The 17,613-nt window shown below is 36.3% G+C and overlaps 1 protein-coding gene across 1 annotated transcript in view; it reads right to left on the bottom strand.

The window, feature by feature from the left end:
• Nucleotides 1-17,613, bottom strand: part of enpp1 (ectonucleotide pyrophosphatase/phosphodiesterase 1) — a gene marked incomplete at its 5' end in the record, with an annotated part of 36,206 nt that overhangs the window by 10,421 nt on the left and 8,172 nt on the right. Inside the window, 16 exons of the mRNA XM_028040732.1 lie at nucleotides 55-215; nucleotides 819-858; nucleotides 979-1,163; nucleotides 5,127-5,214; nucleotides 6,173-6,242; nucleotides 7,334-7,461; nucleotides 7,599-7,630; nucleotides 7,724-7,855; nucleotides 9,458-9,566; nucleotides 9,654-9,726; nucleotides 9,808-9,873; nucleotides 9,972-10,081; nucleotides 10,773-10,892; nucleotides 12,450-12,529; nucleotides 12,607-12,704; nucleotides 13,875-13,932. Of these exons, the coding sequence (XP_027896533.1) occupies nucleotides 55-215; nucleotides 819-858; nucleotides 979-1,163; nucleotides 5,127-5,214; nucleotides 6,173-6,242; nucleotides 7,334-7,461; nucleotides 7,599-7,630; nucleotides 7,724-7,855; nucleotides 9,458-9,566; nucleotides 9,654-9,726; nucleotides 9,808-9,873; nucleotides 9,972-10,081; nucleotides 10,773-10,892; nucleotides 12,450-12,529; nucleotides 12,607-12,704; nucleotides 13,875-13,932 (1,550 nt within the window). The remainder of the gene's footprint in view (nucleotides 1-54; nucleotides 216-818; nucleotides 859-978; nucleotides 1,164-5,126; nucleotides 5,215-6,172; nucleotides 6,243-7,333; nucleotides 7,462-7,598; nucleotides 7,631-7,723; nucleotides 7,856-9,457; nucleotides 9,567-9,653; nucleotides 9,727-9,807; nucleotides 9,874-9,971; nucleotides 10,082-10,772; nucleotides 10,893-12,449; nucleotides 12,530-12,606; nucleotides 12,705-13,874; nucleotides 13,933-17,613) is intronic.

The following is a 17,613-nucleotide window of genomic DNA, read 5'->3' as shown; positions in this document are numbered from 1 at the left end:
AGCCGAGGCAGCCCTGACTGATGGGGCTAAGTTTAGAGATGAAAGAGAGCTCACCAGAGGCTGGAGGGTGTACGACACCCAGAGCGGCATGAGGCGGTCCCGGCTGTATCCACTCAGGTAGTCGGCATGGAACAACAGACAAAAGCTGTTGCCCGGCTGGACAACGCCAGGGGTGCCGAAAGGATGATGAAGGCGGCGCAACTTAGCTTTGGTCTCTAAGGAGGAAATTTAAAGAGTGAGACAAAAATATTTCCCAGTGCTATTTTAAAAGGGGCAGTATTATGGGTTTTCCAGGCACATAGTTCAGTTTTATAGTACAATAAAGTAACTATGTTAACTTCAGTTGTTGTAAAAGTACCACATCTATCAAATATGACTTAAAATTAATGTAAATCCTAATTACATGCCTCTGTCTCTTTAAAAGCTCCTGCTCTTTCCGAAACTCCGCCTTCAGGAAGTCATCAATACATTGCTCCTGTATTAACCCTTTAAAAATGTTTTTACCATCGTTGCCCTGAGAAGTAGATCGTACAATGAGCTCAATTCAGGTGTTTGCTAATTGCTGCTGGCTAGTCTGAAGAAACCACGTGGGGGAGTCACAGTGGAGGGGCGAGGAGGAGCTGCGTTATTGGAGGCAGAGCTAGGTCCACTCAGGCGTTTTGCAGAGCTGAATGGTTGCCACGGGAGATTAAATGATTTCTCAAACGTGCATGAAAGAATCAAAGCAACACTCCATGTATGTTTTCAATGAGGGAAGAACATTATAACATGATGTAAAGCTTAAAAACATTTTAAAAAAAGAAAATATATATAATTACCTGCGTTTGCTGATAAAAGAATTCTGTTCATTTCTGTCTCCTGCAAAGAAAGCCACAATTTGTTTCAGATTAAATTAGGCTTGTAGATACATTTCAAGACAGCCGACGTATCTGTCTATCAATATTTTGATCCGATGTGGCTAAAAAAAAAGTTTCATACCTTCTCAGTGCTCTGAGACGAACAGAGGCAGTGCAGGTTGTCTGTGGGTACCAGGTTGGTGCTCTCACAGGGGGTTTCATGGGAGAGCTGCGCTGGGTGAACGGGCTGATAGAAGGGATGCTTCAGGAGATGATTCAGGCTGCCATGGGTCCCATTGTTTGGGGACGGACGAATACCAAGAAGGTCTGATGGGGGAAAGGAAATAAAAAAAACCCACATTATACAGGATTTATAACTCGTACAAATTGAGGTAAAGAATGTTTATTTGAGAGGAAAATAACCTGCAAAAGCATTTCTGCTCTAGTTTCTAATTTAATTCAGACACATTGGAGGGTTTCTAAGTATGCACAACCAGTTCAAAGTCATGCCACAACTCTAGAGTTCCATACAAAACGTTCGCTTTGATTTTTTGGAATTTATTGTTAAGCCATTTGGAGGAGGACTTGGCTCACATTTTTGCCCAACCTTGTCCTTATTGCTGAATCATGAACATAAAGTGACTAAAGCCTGCAGCGCTTTAGTTGTTGCATTGTTCTTTTGTGTTCATGCTGTGCTTGAGTTTTCTGACTTCTTTTGAAAGCTGGCCCCTCTTGGGAAGGTTTACTACTGTTTCATGTTTTCCGCATTTCTGGACAATGGTTGCCCCACTTAGATTTACTGGGAGTCTCAGGGCCTTAGAAATCACTTTGAATTCCCTTCCAGACTGAATGTTGATGACTTAGTTTCTCATCTATTGTTGAATTCAATGCATGTTGCATGTTGAGATCTGTTGTCTACCTCGTGTAGTCAGGTTCTGGTAAAATGATGTCATTTGTGGTTAATCACAGTTCATAATTAATAAGTTGGGATTACTGTCTCTGACCAAGTTGTTTCTCTTATTCTCCATTTGAAAACTGCATTTTGCATTTAGTCAGGTTATCTTTGTCTAAGTTTGATGATCTGAAACATGCAAATGGAAGTAAGAAAAAGATAAAACTGGAATAATCTGTGAAGAAGGCAAACATTTTTTGAAGGCACTTTGTCCTAGTTTGTTTTGATCTATCACATAAAAATCCAAAACAATTTATCAACATTTGTTCTAAACATTTGAAACTAGCTGGGTTAACACTGGTTGGGTTGCTTCTCACATTTTCTATTTTGCTCTTCAAATAATCTTATTAAATAACCACAATATTTTTTACAATATCCACTTCTTCTGACTTGGATATTTTAAAATTGAGGTTTGGTTTGTGAGATCTGTTGACATATTTAGGAAGCAGAGCAGCCACTGAAAGCTGAAGAAATACACCTGTTTCCTGTACTGACATGTGTCAGTTATGGGGATGCGGTCGCTACTGAGGCAGACAGCAGCGCTCCCAAACGCGGGAGGAAAATAAGAACAAACCAAACAACAACGTGAGCAAATAGTCAACTTCTTTATGTTGCAAACATACAGACTATCTCTAAAATGTAGCAAAACTGATTAAAAGCTGAGCAGGGGAGACATTTTTTAAGGCCAGTCAGGTTAAAATTGGACAGAGCAGCATTCTGTTTAGGATATTAGTCACTAATTGTAAACGTCCATTCAACAGGCGTGACTGAACATTAACTCTGTCAACAAAGACATGACCAAAGTGTATAAAGTTATTAGTTAAGAGCCAAGAACATGCTGAAATTGCAAAAATCTTCTAGTAAAGGGGCACTATTATGTATTTTCCAGGCACATAGTGCCACTTTATAGCGCAACCAAGTAATTATGATGCATTCAGTTTATATAAACTTTGCAATTTAAAGTCTTGAAACTGACCTCTGTCTCTTTAAGAAGCGCCTACTCTTTCTGACACTCCACCTTCAGCATGTAATCACAACAGTGCTTCTCAGGGTTTCCCCCAGTGTATTATAAGCCTGGCGGGCCACCAGGCTTTACTTGTGCCCCCATCAGGCTTAACATTGCTTATTTATTTAAGTTTTTCTTAAATGTTTGCATTTTTTAAGACTTTATACTTGGTCTTCGGGTATTAATCTTCCAATCTTCCAGTAACACATGATTATCAAGTGATATTTTAAAATTTCCTTACAACTTTAAACATTTTTTAACTTAAAACACGGCGGGCCGCTGGATGAAAGACTGCTGAGCACCCTAACCACCAGGCTTATCAAGTTTTCTGAAAACCTTGCTTCTCATTATGTTGTTTACCAGTGTTGTATAGTAACGAAGTAAAAATACTTCACTACTTTACTTAAGTATATTTTGGAGTACTTCATACTTTCCTCGAGTATGAAAATTTTTGATGACTTTCACTTTTACTTCACTATATTTCCGAACTTAATTGCGTACTTTTACTCCAATACATTTTCAATGTGTGGTTTAGTTACTCGTTACAAAAAAGCGCGAGAGAGAAACGAAAGTGTTTTGATCCCACCTACTGATTAGCAAGTAGCAAGTAGGCTACCGAACAAAGTCCGTATCCTACTTGCCTGGGCTTGTTCATCACCTCCAATAGGATACACCTGTTTCGCTTTTCCCATTAAACACAAAGCAAGTCTCGCAATCAGCCGCAGCCACATGGAGGAGGAGACGGAGACCACAACGACTGCAACTACGTCGGACACGGCTCCAGGGGAACCACCAGCTGGTGATGAAAGCCCATGGCCTTCTTTAAACACAATATACTCTTTCGTGGGTGTTAAAGATTCGTCGTACTGCATGCAGTGTATGTTATTCCTGCCCGAAGATGTGGAAATCCTATCTTACAAAAACTCCCCGTCCAACTTGAAGAAACACATCGAGGTAACGTCTTATGAAATGGTTATAATCCTCCTGTTTCAGTAACTATAGCTTGGTCACTAGACACTACTGTATTGTGAAATCTTGACCATAAATGAACTTTGTTTGGCATTGTTTCAGTTCCACACGTGGTGTATTTAGCTTAGGCCTAATGTTGACTGTATCAGGCTACCTAGACTCCTCTGTTCAAGGGGGGACAGAAGCCATAGCGATAGCAATTTAGACTAAATTTAACGAATATAGGAAAGGCATGCAAGTTCAAAACCAGGTTTACAGATGCCAATAAGCTGCATTTCCCTCCCAATTCTTTTTTCTTTTGCATAATGACCAGTTGTGTGCACCACCTACTGACTGTAGCATTGACTGATTCACTGATTTGTGAAGTAGAGTAATCGTAACAGATCTTTTTCTTCATGTTGGCCGCATTTTCTGTACTATTTATTTTTCTCATTTTCAGCACTGACCTTACTTGAAGGGAAAACTTAAGGCTTACAAAAACTTTGTATTTTCTGTCCTGGAGGGTATACTAAGAAGCTGGTTCAGTTGTAAAGCAGGTTAAGTTAACTTTGTGCTATAGGTAAAGCACCTAATTTTCTTAACTAAATGATGCCTGCAGGTATATCTATTAGCAGGTTTAATTTTGCCTGCACATGGTTGGGTACATTATTTTAAGTGTATTTGACAAGTTTACCACAATATAAAAAATGTCATTCAAACTGCATTTGCCTTGTTTTACTTTTTACTTGTACTTTTCATTACATTACTTGAGTACATCCATTTTTACAGTAATTTCCATACTTAAGTACAAGAAGTTTCAGATACTTTAAGACTTTAACTCAAGTAACATTTCAGTCAGTGACTTCGACTTTTACCAAAGTCGTATTTTGGAGAGGTACTTATACTTTTACTTGACTCTGAGATTTCAGTACTTTATACAACACTGTTGTTTACAACTGTACGATAGATTCAGCAGTTGTGCAGCTCCACCACTTGTTTGCTAATTGCTGCTATTGTTAGTAGCTGTTAGTAATATTGGTGTAGTTTTGGTGCGATTGTTCTGAATAAGCTACCGAAATTTGTGTAAAATTTGCATAACTGTTATTCCTTTTATAATGTAGTTTGAGCTAAATTAGCTTTTGTACGCTTTTTCAGTTTATACTGGTAATGTTCTTGACCAGAATTGTCTTCCAAAAAATAATTTTATTTTCCAAATAAAATAAAATATTCTCCAAAGGAGCTTGACTTGAGTCTGTCACGTCAAGCTTCATTACTAAAACTCAAGATTCTTTTTTTTTTTTACCGCAATAGTTCACAAAAACATCAAGAAACATGAATGATTTACAGCAAGAAGAGAAAAAAATTAACTCAAACAGCCACTTACCACACATGAGGTTATATAATTCAATGTTTTCAAATGTTGGTGCAACGTATTTAGTTTTAAATCCAGGACCATATCCAATGAAGATTGCCTAAAAGATAAAAAGAAACATAAAACATCTTCATTAATTTCTTTTCAGGCAGGTTAAAACCTGTACACACGATGAAGTAAACTAAGCTAAGCTTTTAAGCAACAAAACCTACCAGTTTGTGTACTGGAAAGCGCTATTCAGCCCCTCTGTTAACATCAAGACGTCAAACATTTGATTCACTTATTTAGTTCATGGGTAAATATTTAAAGAGAAGTCAAGCTTGGAATTGGCCTAAACCTAAACTGTTTTCTATACTGAATTTCCATCTCGCGGGACAATAAAGACTGTTTTTATTCTATTCTACACTAACGGAGAGGAAGAAATAATTTTATAATTTAGTTTTCACTAAATAAGTAACCAACTAAGTACTCTAAGTCAAATTCTAGCAAATGACCAATTAATCTAGACAATTCAGAGAAACTGTGATGACTAAGATTAATTACAGTGGTATTAAATTTAAATCTTTCTGTATATAAGTTGAGAGAAACTTCTCATACTATTGCGCAATTATTGTAATTTGCTTAATTCTCGGATAATCTCAGTTCTCCGCACTACTTAAGGGCTCTGTAGAGGTTTGTCCAAATATTTCTTCTCCTGTCTATTGGTTTGTGGGTTTCTGCAAAAGAACCAAAAGTGGGTCATGATCTCATTTTATTGTTTTCAAACAGTAACATGAAAACAAAAATACTTGTGGGGACTACTTATTTAAGAACAAGCATGTTGAATTACTAAATAAACAAATTACTTGTTTTTAAAGTCCCTCTAATTCAACACAGAAGCTTTTTTAAGATCACAGTTTTATTCCCTCAATATTTCAAGTCTCAAATACCCAGAGGTTAATATTCTGATTATATCAACAGCTAAATATAAGAAGTTCCTGTTTTCTTCAAACTTAAAAAACGACATGATACAAAATGTCTTGTCTCTAGCAAGCTGACACATCCTTCCTTCCTCTGACCTGCATGTTGGTGAAGAGATTGTCTGAGCCATGGAAACCACCGGTGCAATACTTGACATCGTTTTTGTTACTGAGGAGAAAGCATTTGAACAGGAAAAGCAAAATTAGAGGAAATAGTGGAACATATTAAACATCTTCTACTGCAGTTGTGGATATTAAGGAGAAGCTTCTTGACTCTGTCAAGTCAGTAGCTTTATTTATCCAGCTTGAAGCAATTTACCACAATTATAGGGTTGGTGCAAATCAAAGGATCTGTGCTATTCCTTCCCAACATGCTTCATTCATCACACATGGTTCCTGTCGTTAGTTACTGTAAAAAATTTATGACTACAGTTTATCCATCATGTGATGTGTCACCTACTGTACATGCCATTTAGAAAAAAATCCCAGCTTCTTCACTACAAAAAATGTGCTCTGATGTAAACCTTTTGGAATATTCTATAAGAAAAAAAAAACTTTTTAAGCACAAGTTATAAGAAGTAACAGATAAAAGTTACATACATTTTTCAACAAAGTACATCAGAAAAATTTACTTTCAGAACACAAAGTAAGCGTTGGCTTTTTGAACTACCAGTGTTCCTGAAGTATCACGATAACAAATTTTGCTGGATGATAAAGTGTAATAGAAGTTATTGCGATAAACAATAATTTTGTTGTTTTCAAACCATTTTGAAGTAAAATAACAGTAATGGCAAAACAATAATACAAGAACGCATTCTCAAAGATCAATAAACTTTAAATTCTAATGAACGTTTAACACTAGATCTGGAAGACATTTTAAATATCCAAAATAAATAAACATAACAAATAAACTGATTTTTGAGACTTTGTAAACAAAAATGATTATTTTGTGACAGATTGATGGTTTTTATGTTTTTTCTCCATCTTTATGCTCCGGTGACTTTTTTCTGGTTTTGCCGTGTTGTGTCACATATATTACACAAATACTTATAACCGCAAATTGTGGTATTTATCATTTCAGACCTTTCTAAATCGTCCCAAAATCAAAATCCCCACATAACATTAAATAAAAACACACCCAAACTAGACAGACTTTGTTGCTTAACTAAACCATATTTTTGGACTGGAGCAGATTGTCACTAATGTAGTAAAGTTTATGCAAACTGTTGTGCGAAAGGAGATGATGATCTGATTACTTACAGTGCTGTCTGCCAGCCCTGCTTCATGTACAGGTGACCCCTCTCTATGCGCTTGCTGAAGGCAAAGTGCATCCTTTTGGGGAGGTTTTCTTTGAGGTACGGCCTCATTGGCTGGTCAGGAACCCTGCACTTCAGAATGCACACAGACGGAGAGGATCAACACACAGCAGAGAGAGGATGGGGCTGTTTGTCATGAAGCCACACAAGCACATGATTTTTCATTCTTCTTAACAACACAAAAGTCACGCTTGGAATATTTGGCATACCGACAGGTTCTTTATCAGGCCCTCATAGTCGACTGCGGAAATAAACAGTAAGGGAAAATCAGGCTCTCTGATTTTAAGCAAACTAAGACCAAAAGATTGTAAAATCTGCGGGAATAGGAACTCACAGGAGAAGTAGTCCTGTGGGAGGCGCTTTGGTCGGATGCGAGCTGCTGGGCCTTGGATGACCGTGAAGTTAGATGTGTCATGCTGGTATGTCGACACATAGGATGCCCTTTGACAGGAAGCCTCCTCCATTCCTGTTGAAGTAAAGGCTTTGTATGAATGTTAGCCATAAAAATACTTTTCAGAGAAATAAATAATAATAGATTACAAGTGTATTATTCCTTTAACTACTGGTATTGCTATGGTGCTGTGGTGCAATTACAAGACCTTCAATCTGCGGATGTAAAGCCTTAATAACTTTGGCAAGAAATAATAAGGAACCTGCATATAATTGCAGGTCTTAGCTATTTTTCCATTTTTGCAAAAAAATAGCCATAAAATAATTAACATTTCTATCATTAGGTTGGTAACTAAGTACTTTTTAGAAGCAGAATCAACTTTATGGACCAAGATTGTATTCCCAAGAAAGAATTTTGGCAATTACATTATTCTGACATTAGGTGTACATATATAAACTTTACAGAAAATACTAAAAAAGGATTTTCTACAGCATCTTCCACAAATAGCAACAGTTCATAGAAAAAAAATCTGTTAATTTTATTGCAAAAATGTTACTTTCTTTCTTTATTTTAAAACCTGAAAATAGAAATTAAGGATGTTTCCTTATACAAGGACAAAAAAGTAGCTGTTTGTTACAGGATGTTTTGTCAAATTGATAAAGAAATAAACTGACCTTGAACTAGTTAATGGACAGATGAAGACAATACAGCCACATTGTTGTGTTTTATTTTTTTAAAGTTTCAAATTCTGCCTGTCATGGGATGACAAAACACTCAAGTTCACAATTACTGAAAGTAACCTCAGTTTAAAACTGTTTAAAATGTTAACTAAATCCTTTGGTCTGTAAACAGAGTAAAACTTTTACACAGTGGTACATTACCTCTGCTCATTATTAAATAATTAATGAGCACTCATGGCAGGAAGTTAAGAAAAAGTCTGTAAAACACTATTAATTATTTTTATCTAAGAGACAATGTAACTGTTAGTAATTATATAATGAAATTATGTCTAGCAGGTTAAAGCATTTCAAAAACAAAAACTCAGAAATCAGCCACAAATCTGTAGATATTTAAAGCAGGGTAAAAATCTATAAATCATTATAAGCTCACATTTAACTACAGCAAATTAGATACTGACTTGATACAAAGATCTTTATAGATCCCCACAAAAACAATCACTTTAAGACTTTCAGAAGTGATGTGTAAGCTTATATTTTCAGCTCAACATCTGTCAACACTATTTTGGGTGGGACATGAGAACCCTGCTGCGTGTGTCTTGTTTTCTGTGTTTCATGACAAACTGTAAACTAATAACTACTACCATGCAAAAATTTTTTATCTTTTCTTAGAAGAAAACTCTTTGATGGGAATTGCTGGGCATCGCCCTGGCCACGCATTCATAGAAACATTGATCTCTGCTGCGTAATTACAGGGCTAGACATATGGTCTCCAGATACTCATAGAAATGCTTCTCTCAAAAATATCCTCCTTGTGTGATAGGGATAACTGATTTTTCATCCTGTAGTCAGTGGAGTCTCTTCTCAGTCATGCAACTCCTGTATTTTCTGTCTTTATTGGAGTCATGTGTCTGTATTTTTAACACCACCTCTATGTTTATTCTAATTTTCTGATTATATTTCTTTAAGTTATGTCTTTTGAACAGAACAACAACCTCACCATGATCAGATACAAGCATTAAGTTGACACACTGGTGAAGATCTCTTGTAAAAAGTCCATCCATGAGATCGCCCAGAATTGTGTCAACCTTCTCCAAAGCAGCAATCACCTGGAGGAACAACAGAAAGCTGTAAGCGCTTTGGTTCAATACAATGGCAATAAGAACAAGCCTAAGGCAGTAACAGTTTTAACTCACCTGTGAACTTTTTGGGCCATAAGCATGTCCTGTGCTGTCCGGTTCGTCCAGGTACAAGGTGTAAAAGTCAGGTCTAAAACCAGAAACAGAAAAATGAAACAAGATTTGTGCTTTTCCATGAGAGTTTTAGTGGTTAACATAGAATAAGCAGCACCTTTCTTGCTCAGGTAAACTCAGCCACTCGAACACAGTTTCCAATCTGTTCTCAAACTTAATGTTCCTGCACACAAAAAGTTTGTAAAGGAGCCATTACAAAAACATCTTATACACTGAAAGTAAACTCAACGACATATTTATTACCATCAGGTTCATCCTTACTTATCATACATCTTGTAGAAATTTGGGTATGATCCATTAATAGCGACATCAGAACCTGGCCAGAAAAAGGTGGCTGCTTTTAGTTTCTGATGCATTGCGGTGAGCCACACCTGAATAAGGAAAAGAAAGAAAAAAGAAAATAATGCAGCGTTTTTGATGACGGCATGGGATCTTTTTTTGAGTCAGTTAGAAGAAGTTTTATCTCTCCATTCTTTGAAAAATCAGTTTCAATCTGTGGGTAGAATGGCTCTGTGACACATTAATACTCTAAATATATTTTGGCATATAGGATTTGTAGTATTGGTTTGGCAGTCTTTACTGAAAGACACTGCTATGCACGGCGATCATTATTCCCCTTTTGGAAAGTCATGCAGCTGCTGCACATAAGACAGTGAGGCGGAGCAGCTCGTCACACAAAAGAGGATTGAGAACTACGAGGCCTCAAGTTTAAGTAAGAACTACAAAGTGCTTAAGTATGCACAACTATCACAAGCCAACATTTAACTTGAGCTGAATCCAAAATTTCAACAGGAACGTTGCAACTTTGAGGGCCAATTACAGTATGATGAGTACTCAGTCTTACGCAAGTCGGGATATCCTTTTTTATGAATCACAGCAGATTTTGAATAAGACCAGGGAGGGTAAACCATGAGTAACTCAGAGACATTCAGATATTACAGTAAAATGCAGCAAATGTATTGCTCAAATCTGCTTTGTGATCTTTTACTTTGATAAGACGAACACTTTCGTTCCTAAAAGAACTACAGGACTGAAATTCGGCCTTCGTACACAGATACTCACCGGTTCTCCCTGGTACCAATATGAGTTGAATTTCTCCTCTGTTTTTAAGCTGAAAAAGGTGTTTCGGGTCACATCATACATCTTGTTGTCTACGATCCCATGATTCTCGGGATAAAGACCCTGCAGGAGTGGGAGATCAAATAAACACACAGTCGCTCTGAGCTGTTTTGATACAGTAGCTGCAGGGGTTTCACTCCTATTTCTCTGAAAATAAAAAGCTCCAAACACGATGAAGGCCTTTGAGGTCATATATAGGTCCTTAAAATGTGTTTTTAATCCCCCCTAATATGCATTTCATGTTAATAATTGTGCCTCCTGTATTCTGCATTGTATTTTCTAGGAGTCACATCTTGGCAGACTGGACCCCAGACAAAGAATTACTGGAAATACTAAAGAGTTTACTTTAATGGTGGGGTCTGTTTATGAAAAGCAGAGATGGAATCCATTTTAAAAAGCTCTCAGTTGATTGTTTTTTTCCATGCACATGTAAGCTATTATGCCTCGATCGAGCAATGACTTTCTAACTCTGCTGGAAGAGAAAACCTTGAAGCACATATTAATAAAGCGATTAACAGCGGTGGTGCAAAGCATTTAAAACATTTACAGTTATGTCCTTTAGATCCAAAACTAGAGAGGACCAACTCATCTAATACTAGATTATCCTTACATAAACTTAAAAATACATACATATAAAAAAACTGTGCATTTTTGATTTAATTACAGCATTCGGTCTTCTTTGATAGGAGTTTATAAGCAACCCTCCTACAACTTGGTTTAGCAAAGCTGCAGCACATGTACTGCTATCAAAATGCTATTTTTGTCATCTCTTGAGTGATACTTTTAAACAAATAGACAATTTTGATTCTTAGTTACCTCTTTGTAACTTCAGGCTTCAGCTAAAGGATACAAAAGAAAACCTTTGTTTCACGTTAATCAGATTAAACGTAACTGTTGTCCAGGACATGTTGTTTTCAAAGTCGAAAAACTTTTTAAATGTAATAATATTTTAACAAGGTGTTACATTATCTGAATGAGTACATAAAGTAATGATGACTAAATTAAACTCATGACAAACTGAAACACTTGCAGCACATGTGCCAAACTCAAGGCCCGGGGGCCAAATCTGGCCCGCTGGCGCTTTTTATGTGGCCATTTAGACTCCAAATTACATCTTTAAATCCCTCTAGCTTTTCACAAATCTGCAAAATTTATGCAAAATTCACACAAAATCAACAGATCTCCAAATTTTTTTCTGATTTTACTGCAAATTTTTCTCAAAATTGGTCAAAAACATTGAGTTTAAGTGACTCCTGCCTCAGCCTTACTTGATGGTATAATCCGTGATCAGCATGGCGATTAATAAAAGGTCACACTCAACATCATACATTAGCACAAAGACAGTAAAAAGTCCTTACAAATAGTTTTAAATTAGCACCACAAAATCTGATTTTGTTGGCAAAAAAAAAAAGAAAATCACAAAATTCTGAGCGACGTGAAAAGATGTTCAATATAATTGAATTTTAAGAAACATTTGTTGAATGCTGATACAAACACCTATTTATTGATATTTTAACAATTTAATGGGTGTTATCAATACATCCTGGTACAGGCCCTTTAAGAATATTCAGATTTTTTGTACAGCCCAAAATGAAAATAGGTCTGACACCACTGACTTACAGTAACGATGGAGTAGTGGTTGGGGAAAGTCTTTGTGGGATAAACAGGCCTCATGTAAGATGTTGTTGCTCCATCCTTTCCTGCAGAACAAAAACGGCTTGTAACACCAAGAGAAAAATCTTGGAGAGTTGAGGTGGAGACCGCTTTTTTGACTTACGGAGCTTGTTGATGATGGGCAGCCGACTCTTGTGATCTTTCAGGTACTCTGCTCGGAAACCGTCCAAGGACACGAGGAGAAGAGGAGACTTGGAAAAACTGGGCAAAGGAAAAAAGCTCACTTATTTAATTTGCTTGTCTTGCTTCCATGTACATTTAGCATGAAACGGTATGAGGAAATAGGTGTGTAAACTCTCCAGGGCTGCCTATTTGCTATAAGCAGCTATTTCTGGATGCTAACCAGTAAGACCAGTGAAAAAAAAAAAACAATGGTGTGAAAACAGGGCCATTATATTACTGATAAAATATTTTGCAATTGAAGGAGCTGAACCTGACCCATAGATGGAAACATGTTTTGACAACTTTCACATTCAGCTTGTATTGCTCTTTTGCAGTGCAGAAAACACTGCTTGAAATGCTCCGGATGTGAACAAATTAATAGAAATTAATTCATGAAGAAACGTCTCTGCAAGTACACAAAATGACTATTTCCTTAGTGTACAAATACTCGATTTCAATATACAAAAGTGTGGTTTGCATCTGAATGAATGCACACAATAAAATCATACTCAGGGTCAAGTAAAAAAATAAAACACAGACCACATTTATGCGATTTCTATTTAAAAACAAAAGTTTAGGTCATTTTGAGCAACAGGTTTAATTCTCCATTGCAAGATGAGTCTGTCTAGTTTACTCTATGTTTGTGTGTGGCTTCATCTCATGCAAACACACGCCGACACTCCTCACAAGCACATGCCTGATTAGTCAAAGTCATTAACCCAGTTTCCATAGCGACAACTACTATTACCCAATATAATGACACAATTGGGGAAACAAAGCAAATTGAGATTTTGATTTGGATACACTTCTCTTAAAACACAAAAAGGAACAAACTAAACTCCCTAAGTGTTAGAAAATGTGACCATTTAAAATTTAAACACCATTTTATTACCATCTTCCAACAAAGGGCTTTTTACAACAGCAATTGACACGGCTGAATAACTTTTTTTAGCAACATACCACACTGAAAAAACAAGCCAGATGATCCAACTAGTTAATTTCTTACAAGTAATCAAATTAAGTTGCTCAAAGTAGATATATTAAGTTTAAGTTATCTTGTTAACTTAAACATAAATAAAGTTAGTTTGACAAATTTGATTCCACGAAACATTTTAATATTTTTTTTTTTTAAAGTTGGAACTCCATTCTCTTTTTTCAGTACAAAAAGAAATATATCCCTCAAAAGAGGGTCATCTGCAGGTTCATTACCCAGGTGGACACTTAGCCTCTCCGATCTCCTGTGAGAATTTTTTCCAGAGACTTCCTCCTGTTGAGAAAGAAAAACACCATCAGTAAAAATGTTGTGTTAATTGTGATTTATATTTTTCACTGTCAATCTCAATGCCAGACCACAAACACTTATAGATTATGGGATTTAAATAAAAAATAATAATGAGACTGTGAAGTTATTTTTTTAAATACAACTTTCAATTTAAGCACATTTTTCAACATCCAAATAATCCAACATTAAGAATGAACACTAGTGCAGAATCAGCAATATTATTCTTTTCAGCACAATTTTCCCTTGATCATTACAAGTCATACTCTTGTAAATAACACTCTAGAAATATTAGGTTTTAATAAAATTGTTGATGTCCCTTTTTCCAAGAAGGTCTTTTAATGAAATTAGTGAATATAGAGACAGATTTTTACACAAATCCTAATAAAAGTGAGGTTTGCCAAGTATTGTGTCTTGCATCATTAAGATATTCAAATTAGTATTTGTCTAAACTTTTTCAGATAACAGTTTGCCATGAAAAACCTTACAAGAGGCTGATTCCCTGGACAGTAAAGCCCGCAGAACACTGAAACCTCTCTAGCAAAAAAAGGTGTTTTTTAATATTGGTTTCAAAGTAATAGTTGAGTTATGTGACTGCCTTTTCCCATTCACATGAAAAAGATATCTGGACTTAGAGGTACACAGAGGACACTGTGTTCTTCCAGTAAAGCTAGGGAAGTATTTCCAGTCAATCGTATTTCTTTTTATCTGAATATACTGTATGTTGAGCAAAAAGAGACTTAACTAGCAGAGAAAGGAAAAGAATCAGGCCAGATTCTGCTTACAGATAATAAAAAAACATCAGAATTTTCTAATTCCAGTAAATGGATGTTTTATCTCTAACTACTAAAATAATATAACTATTGATCACATGACATTTATAGATCCTTTTAAATATTATCTATCCTTCACTGACCCACAAAAGACATCTTGTTTTCATTTAATAATTTACATAACACAAACAAACTTTTTAACCCACTTTACAGGAAGATGTCATTGAAATAGTTGAACTGGTGGACACGCTATGTTCCAGTTTACACAAACACTCACAAGCTACTCTGAAACCTTCATTAATTTATAGCTTGTCAAAATGGCGGACATCCAGGAAGCTGAACAATGCAGCTTAGGTCCCAAGTTTGGACAAACCTACTTCACAATAAATGGATTAGGGTGTGTAAGCCTTTGTCTCTCTCTCTCAGTTAAATAACTTTTTAGAAGGAATATTGTGTAGAATTATTGCTGTTTATAGTGTTTCCTCTTTATTAGATTCACATTGATGTCAACAAATGGCTGTGGTCAATTAAATCCCACTTTGAGCTTATTGGCTGTTTTAGTGAGAGCCAAAGGAATGAAGCCACAGACATAAAACCCAAACTATGCTGGTGAAACACCAGAAGGGGAATCCACTTTTCCGACAGTACCTGCAGGTTAGTCATGTGAAGCAGTTTCTCAACATCATGCAGTGGCTACTTTTCCACTCAGAGGTTAAAATAACTTTTTATTAAAACTTAAATTGATTCAGAAAAAAAATGTTAATGATCCTTTTGAGGTCTAAATGCTGGAGTTTGATCAAACGCTCTTGTTAAATACTAAGTGTTAAAAATACATTTTATTTTGGTTAAGTCTTTGTGATGTCATTCCTCCATATTAATATTTTAAGCATTACTCAGTAGTGGCTCTAAGCTGCTCTCTCTTCGTCTGTTTGATGTTCACATCTGCTTTCAGCTTACAGATGTTAACATTTCTTTGTTCCCATTGCTCCCTGCCTATAAAAGTAACCCATGGTTTCCTTTTATCCCTGCAAGATTCTAGTTGTTGTTTTTTGCATCAAAAGTTGGGCGTTTTCTATCCTGCAGCTACTTTAGTTTTGGTCACTTTGTAATTCTAATAAAACGTATAAATTTTCTACTGCTACTCATATTGAATCAACCCTAACAGTTCTGACCTGCATTTCTCAACATTTCTAGTTTTGCTGAGTTGGGAACCTGAGATTATTTCTTATAGCAGACAATCAGGAACCTCTGTGAATACATCTGTCAGATTCTAACACGTATATTATTAGTACTTTAAATGATATTTCATCATTCTAACAAACTGTGCCAAACTATTTTTATGAACTGAACAGTGATCTGTGAGGTTTCACAATATAACCCAGCTTAAACCTTCTCTGGAAACTTATCCTTAGCCTATTCCTTTGCTTTCAGGATTCTGTTTCTTCACTCATATATCCTGATGAACCTCTTTAAGTCATTCACAGAACATCTGTTGTTATACCGAGATGCGGAGTGACTCTGTTGACTTCTAAGGTATATTGTTGTATTTTGTTTTTATTAAGGAAGCAAAATATGTGCACATCATGCTTTTCTTTTTGTTTGCATATCATTTGAAAAACTATTCTATTGCACTTCAAAAACATGTAAAACTGTGTTGGTTTATGTAAATAAAAAGATAAGGGTCTGTAATTATAATGTGAAAAATGTGCAAAAGTTTTAAAGGTATAAATATCTTTGCAAGGCACTGTACGGCCAAATTCAATAAATTGGAACATATATTCTGACGAGTCTTGCATGTCAGATTAAAGGTTGCTTTTTAAATTAAAAATAAACATATCAAGTCCACATTTCTGTTCTTAAAAATATTTTTGTCTATTAAATGTTGTGTTTTTATCAGTTATCATCATGATTAAGAGAAAAAATGTGTTTAAACATAAGTTTTTGTGTAATTAATCTACAAATGTATTTTACTTGTGTGGTTTCATTTACCAAAAATCAAACCTGTATGAAATTTTGTCACTGTTCATGAAATCTAAGAAGGAAGGTCGTTCCCACAGCCAGACAGGAAATTCTAGGCCTGTTCCCTCACAGTTTTCGAACAACTAATACATTTGTCAAGTGCTTTGCTGACAGGACATGGAACAGAAGAGTCTTATCATGCTGGTGAGAAGGGCCCTTCTCACCGCCTCGAGGTCAGCGTTGTGGTTTGGAGCGAACATAGGGATGCAGTGTCTCAAGTGATCTTTCACTAGAAAATCCATGCTCAGCATTTTACACAACACACAGACTCCATCTGTAGAGAAGGATCTGACTATTTTTCATGTCTTCTGTTTCCAAAATCTACATCCAGAAAGAAGTGTAAATGTAAAACGTAGAACACGGCATGTAAACAAGAGTCTGCGTGTGGAAAATCCAATACTATTCTTTCCATATGGCTTTCAAGTTAGTGGGGCAGGAAAAACAAGGGGAAAAACTTTCACAGCAGAGGGAACACCCCACCCTAGAGGACTGCAGCCCACACTCACCGCTACTGCCCCAGAAAAGCAGGAGGGATGTTTTGGCGTGCCAGTGTGCAATGAAAAGTACATTGGTGCCATGGCCCACGTTCAACCAGTGAGAGACTATGCTTCCGCAAAACATTCCTCTTTCACAAAAACATGGTTACAGCAGGTTTAGTGTAAGACGATACAAAAAAGCAACGCTGCTCAGGGGTTAATTTGAGACTGTCCAAGAGCGTTAACATTCACATCTAGCTTCTCAGTAACCCGACCCACCTTCTTCCCTAACATGTTGTGAGTTTCCTCAGGGTCCAATGTGGATCTTTTTCAAGAATAACTTTTCGTGCTTTCTTTCTCATAAATCTCACTTTGATGCAACAAAATGCCATTGTGGACAA

Source organism: Xiphophorus couchianus, chromosome 15 (genome assembly GCF_001444195.1).
Source record: "Xiphophorus couchianus chromosome 15, X_couchianus-1.0, whole genome shotgun sequence".
Classification (NCBI taxonomy): domain Eukaryota; kingdom Metazoa; phylum Chordata; class Actinopteri; order Cyprinodontiformes; family Poeciliidae; genus Xiphophorus; species Xiphophorus couchianus.
Note: the sequence above shows the minus strand (reverse complement) of the source record. Positions and strands in the feature narration are given on the sequence as shown.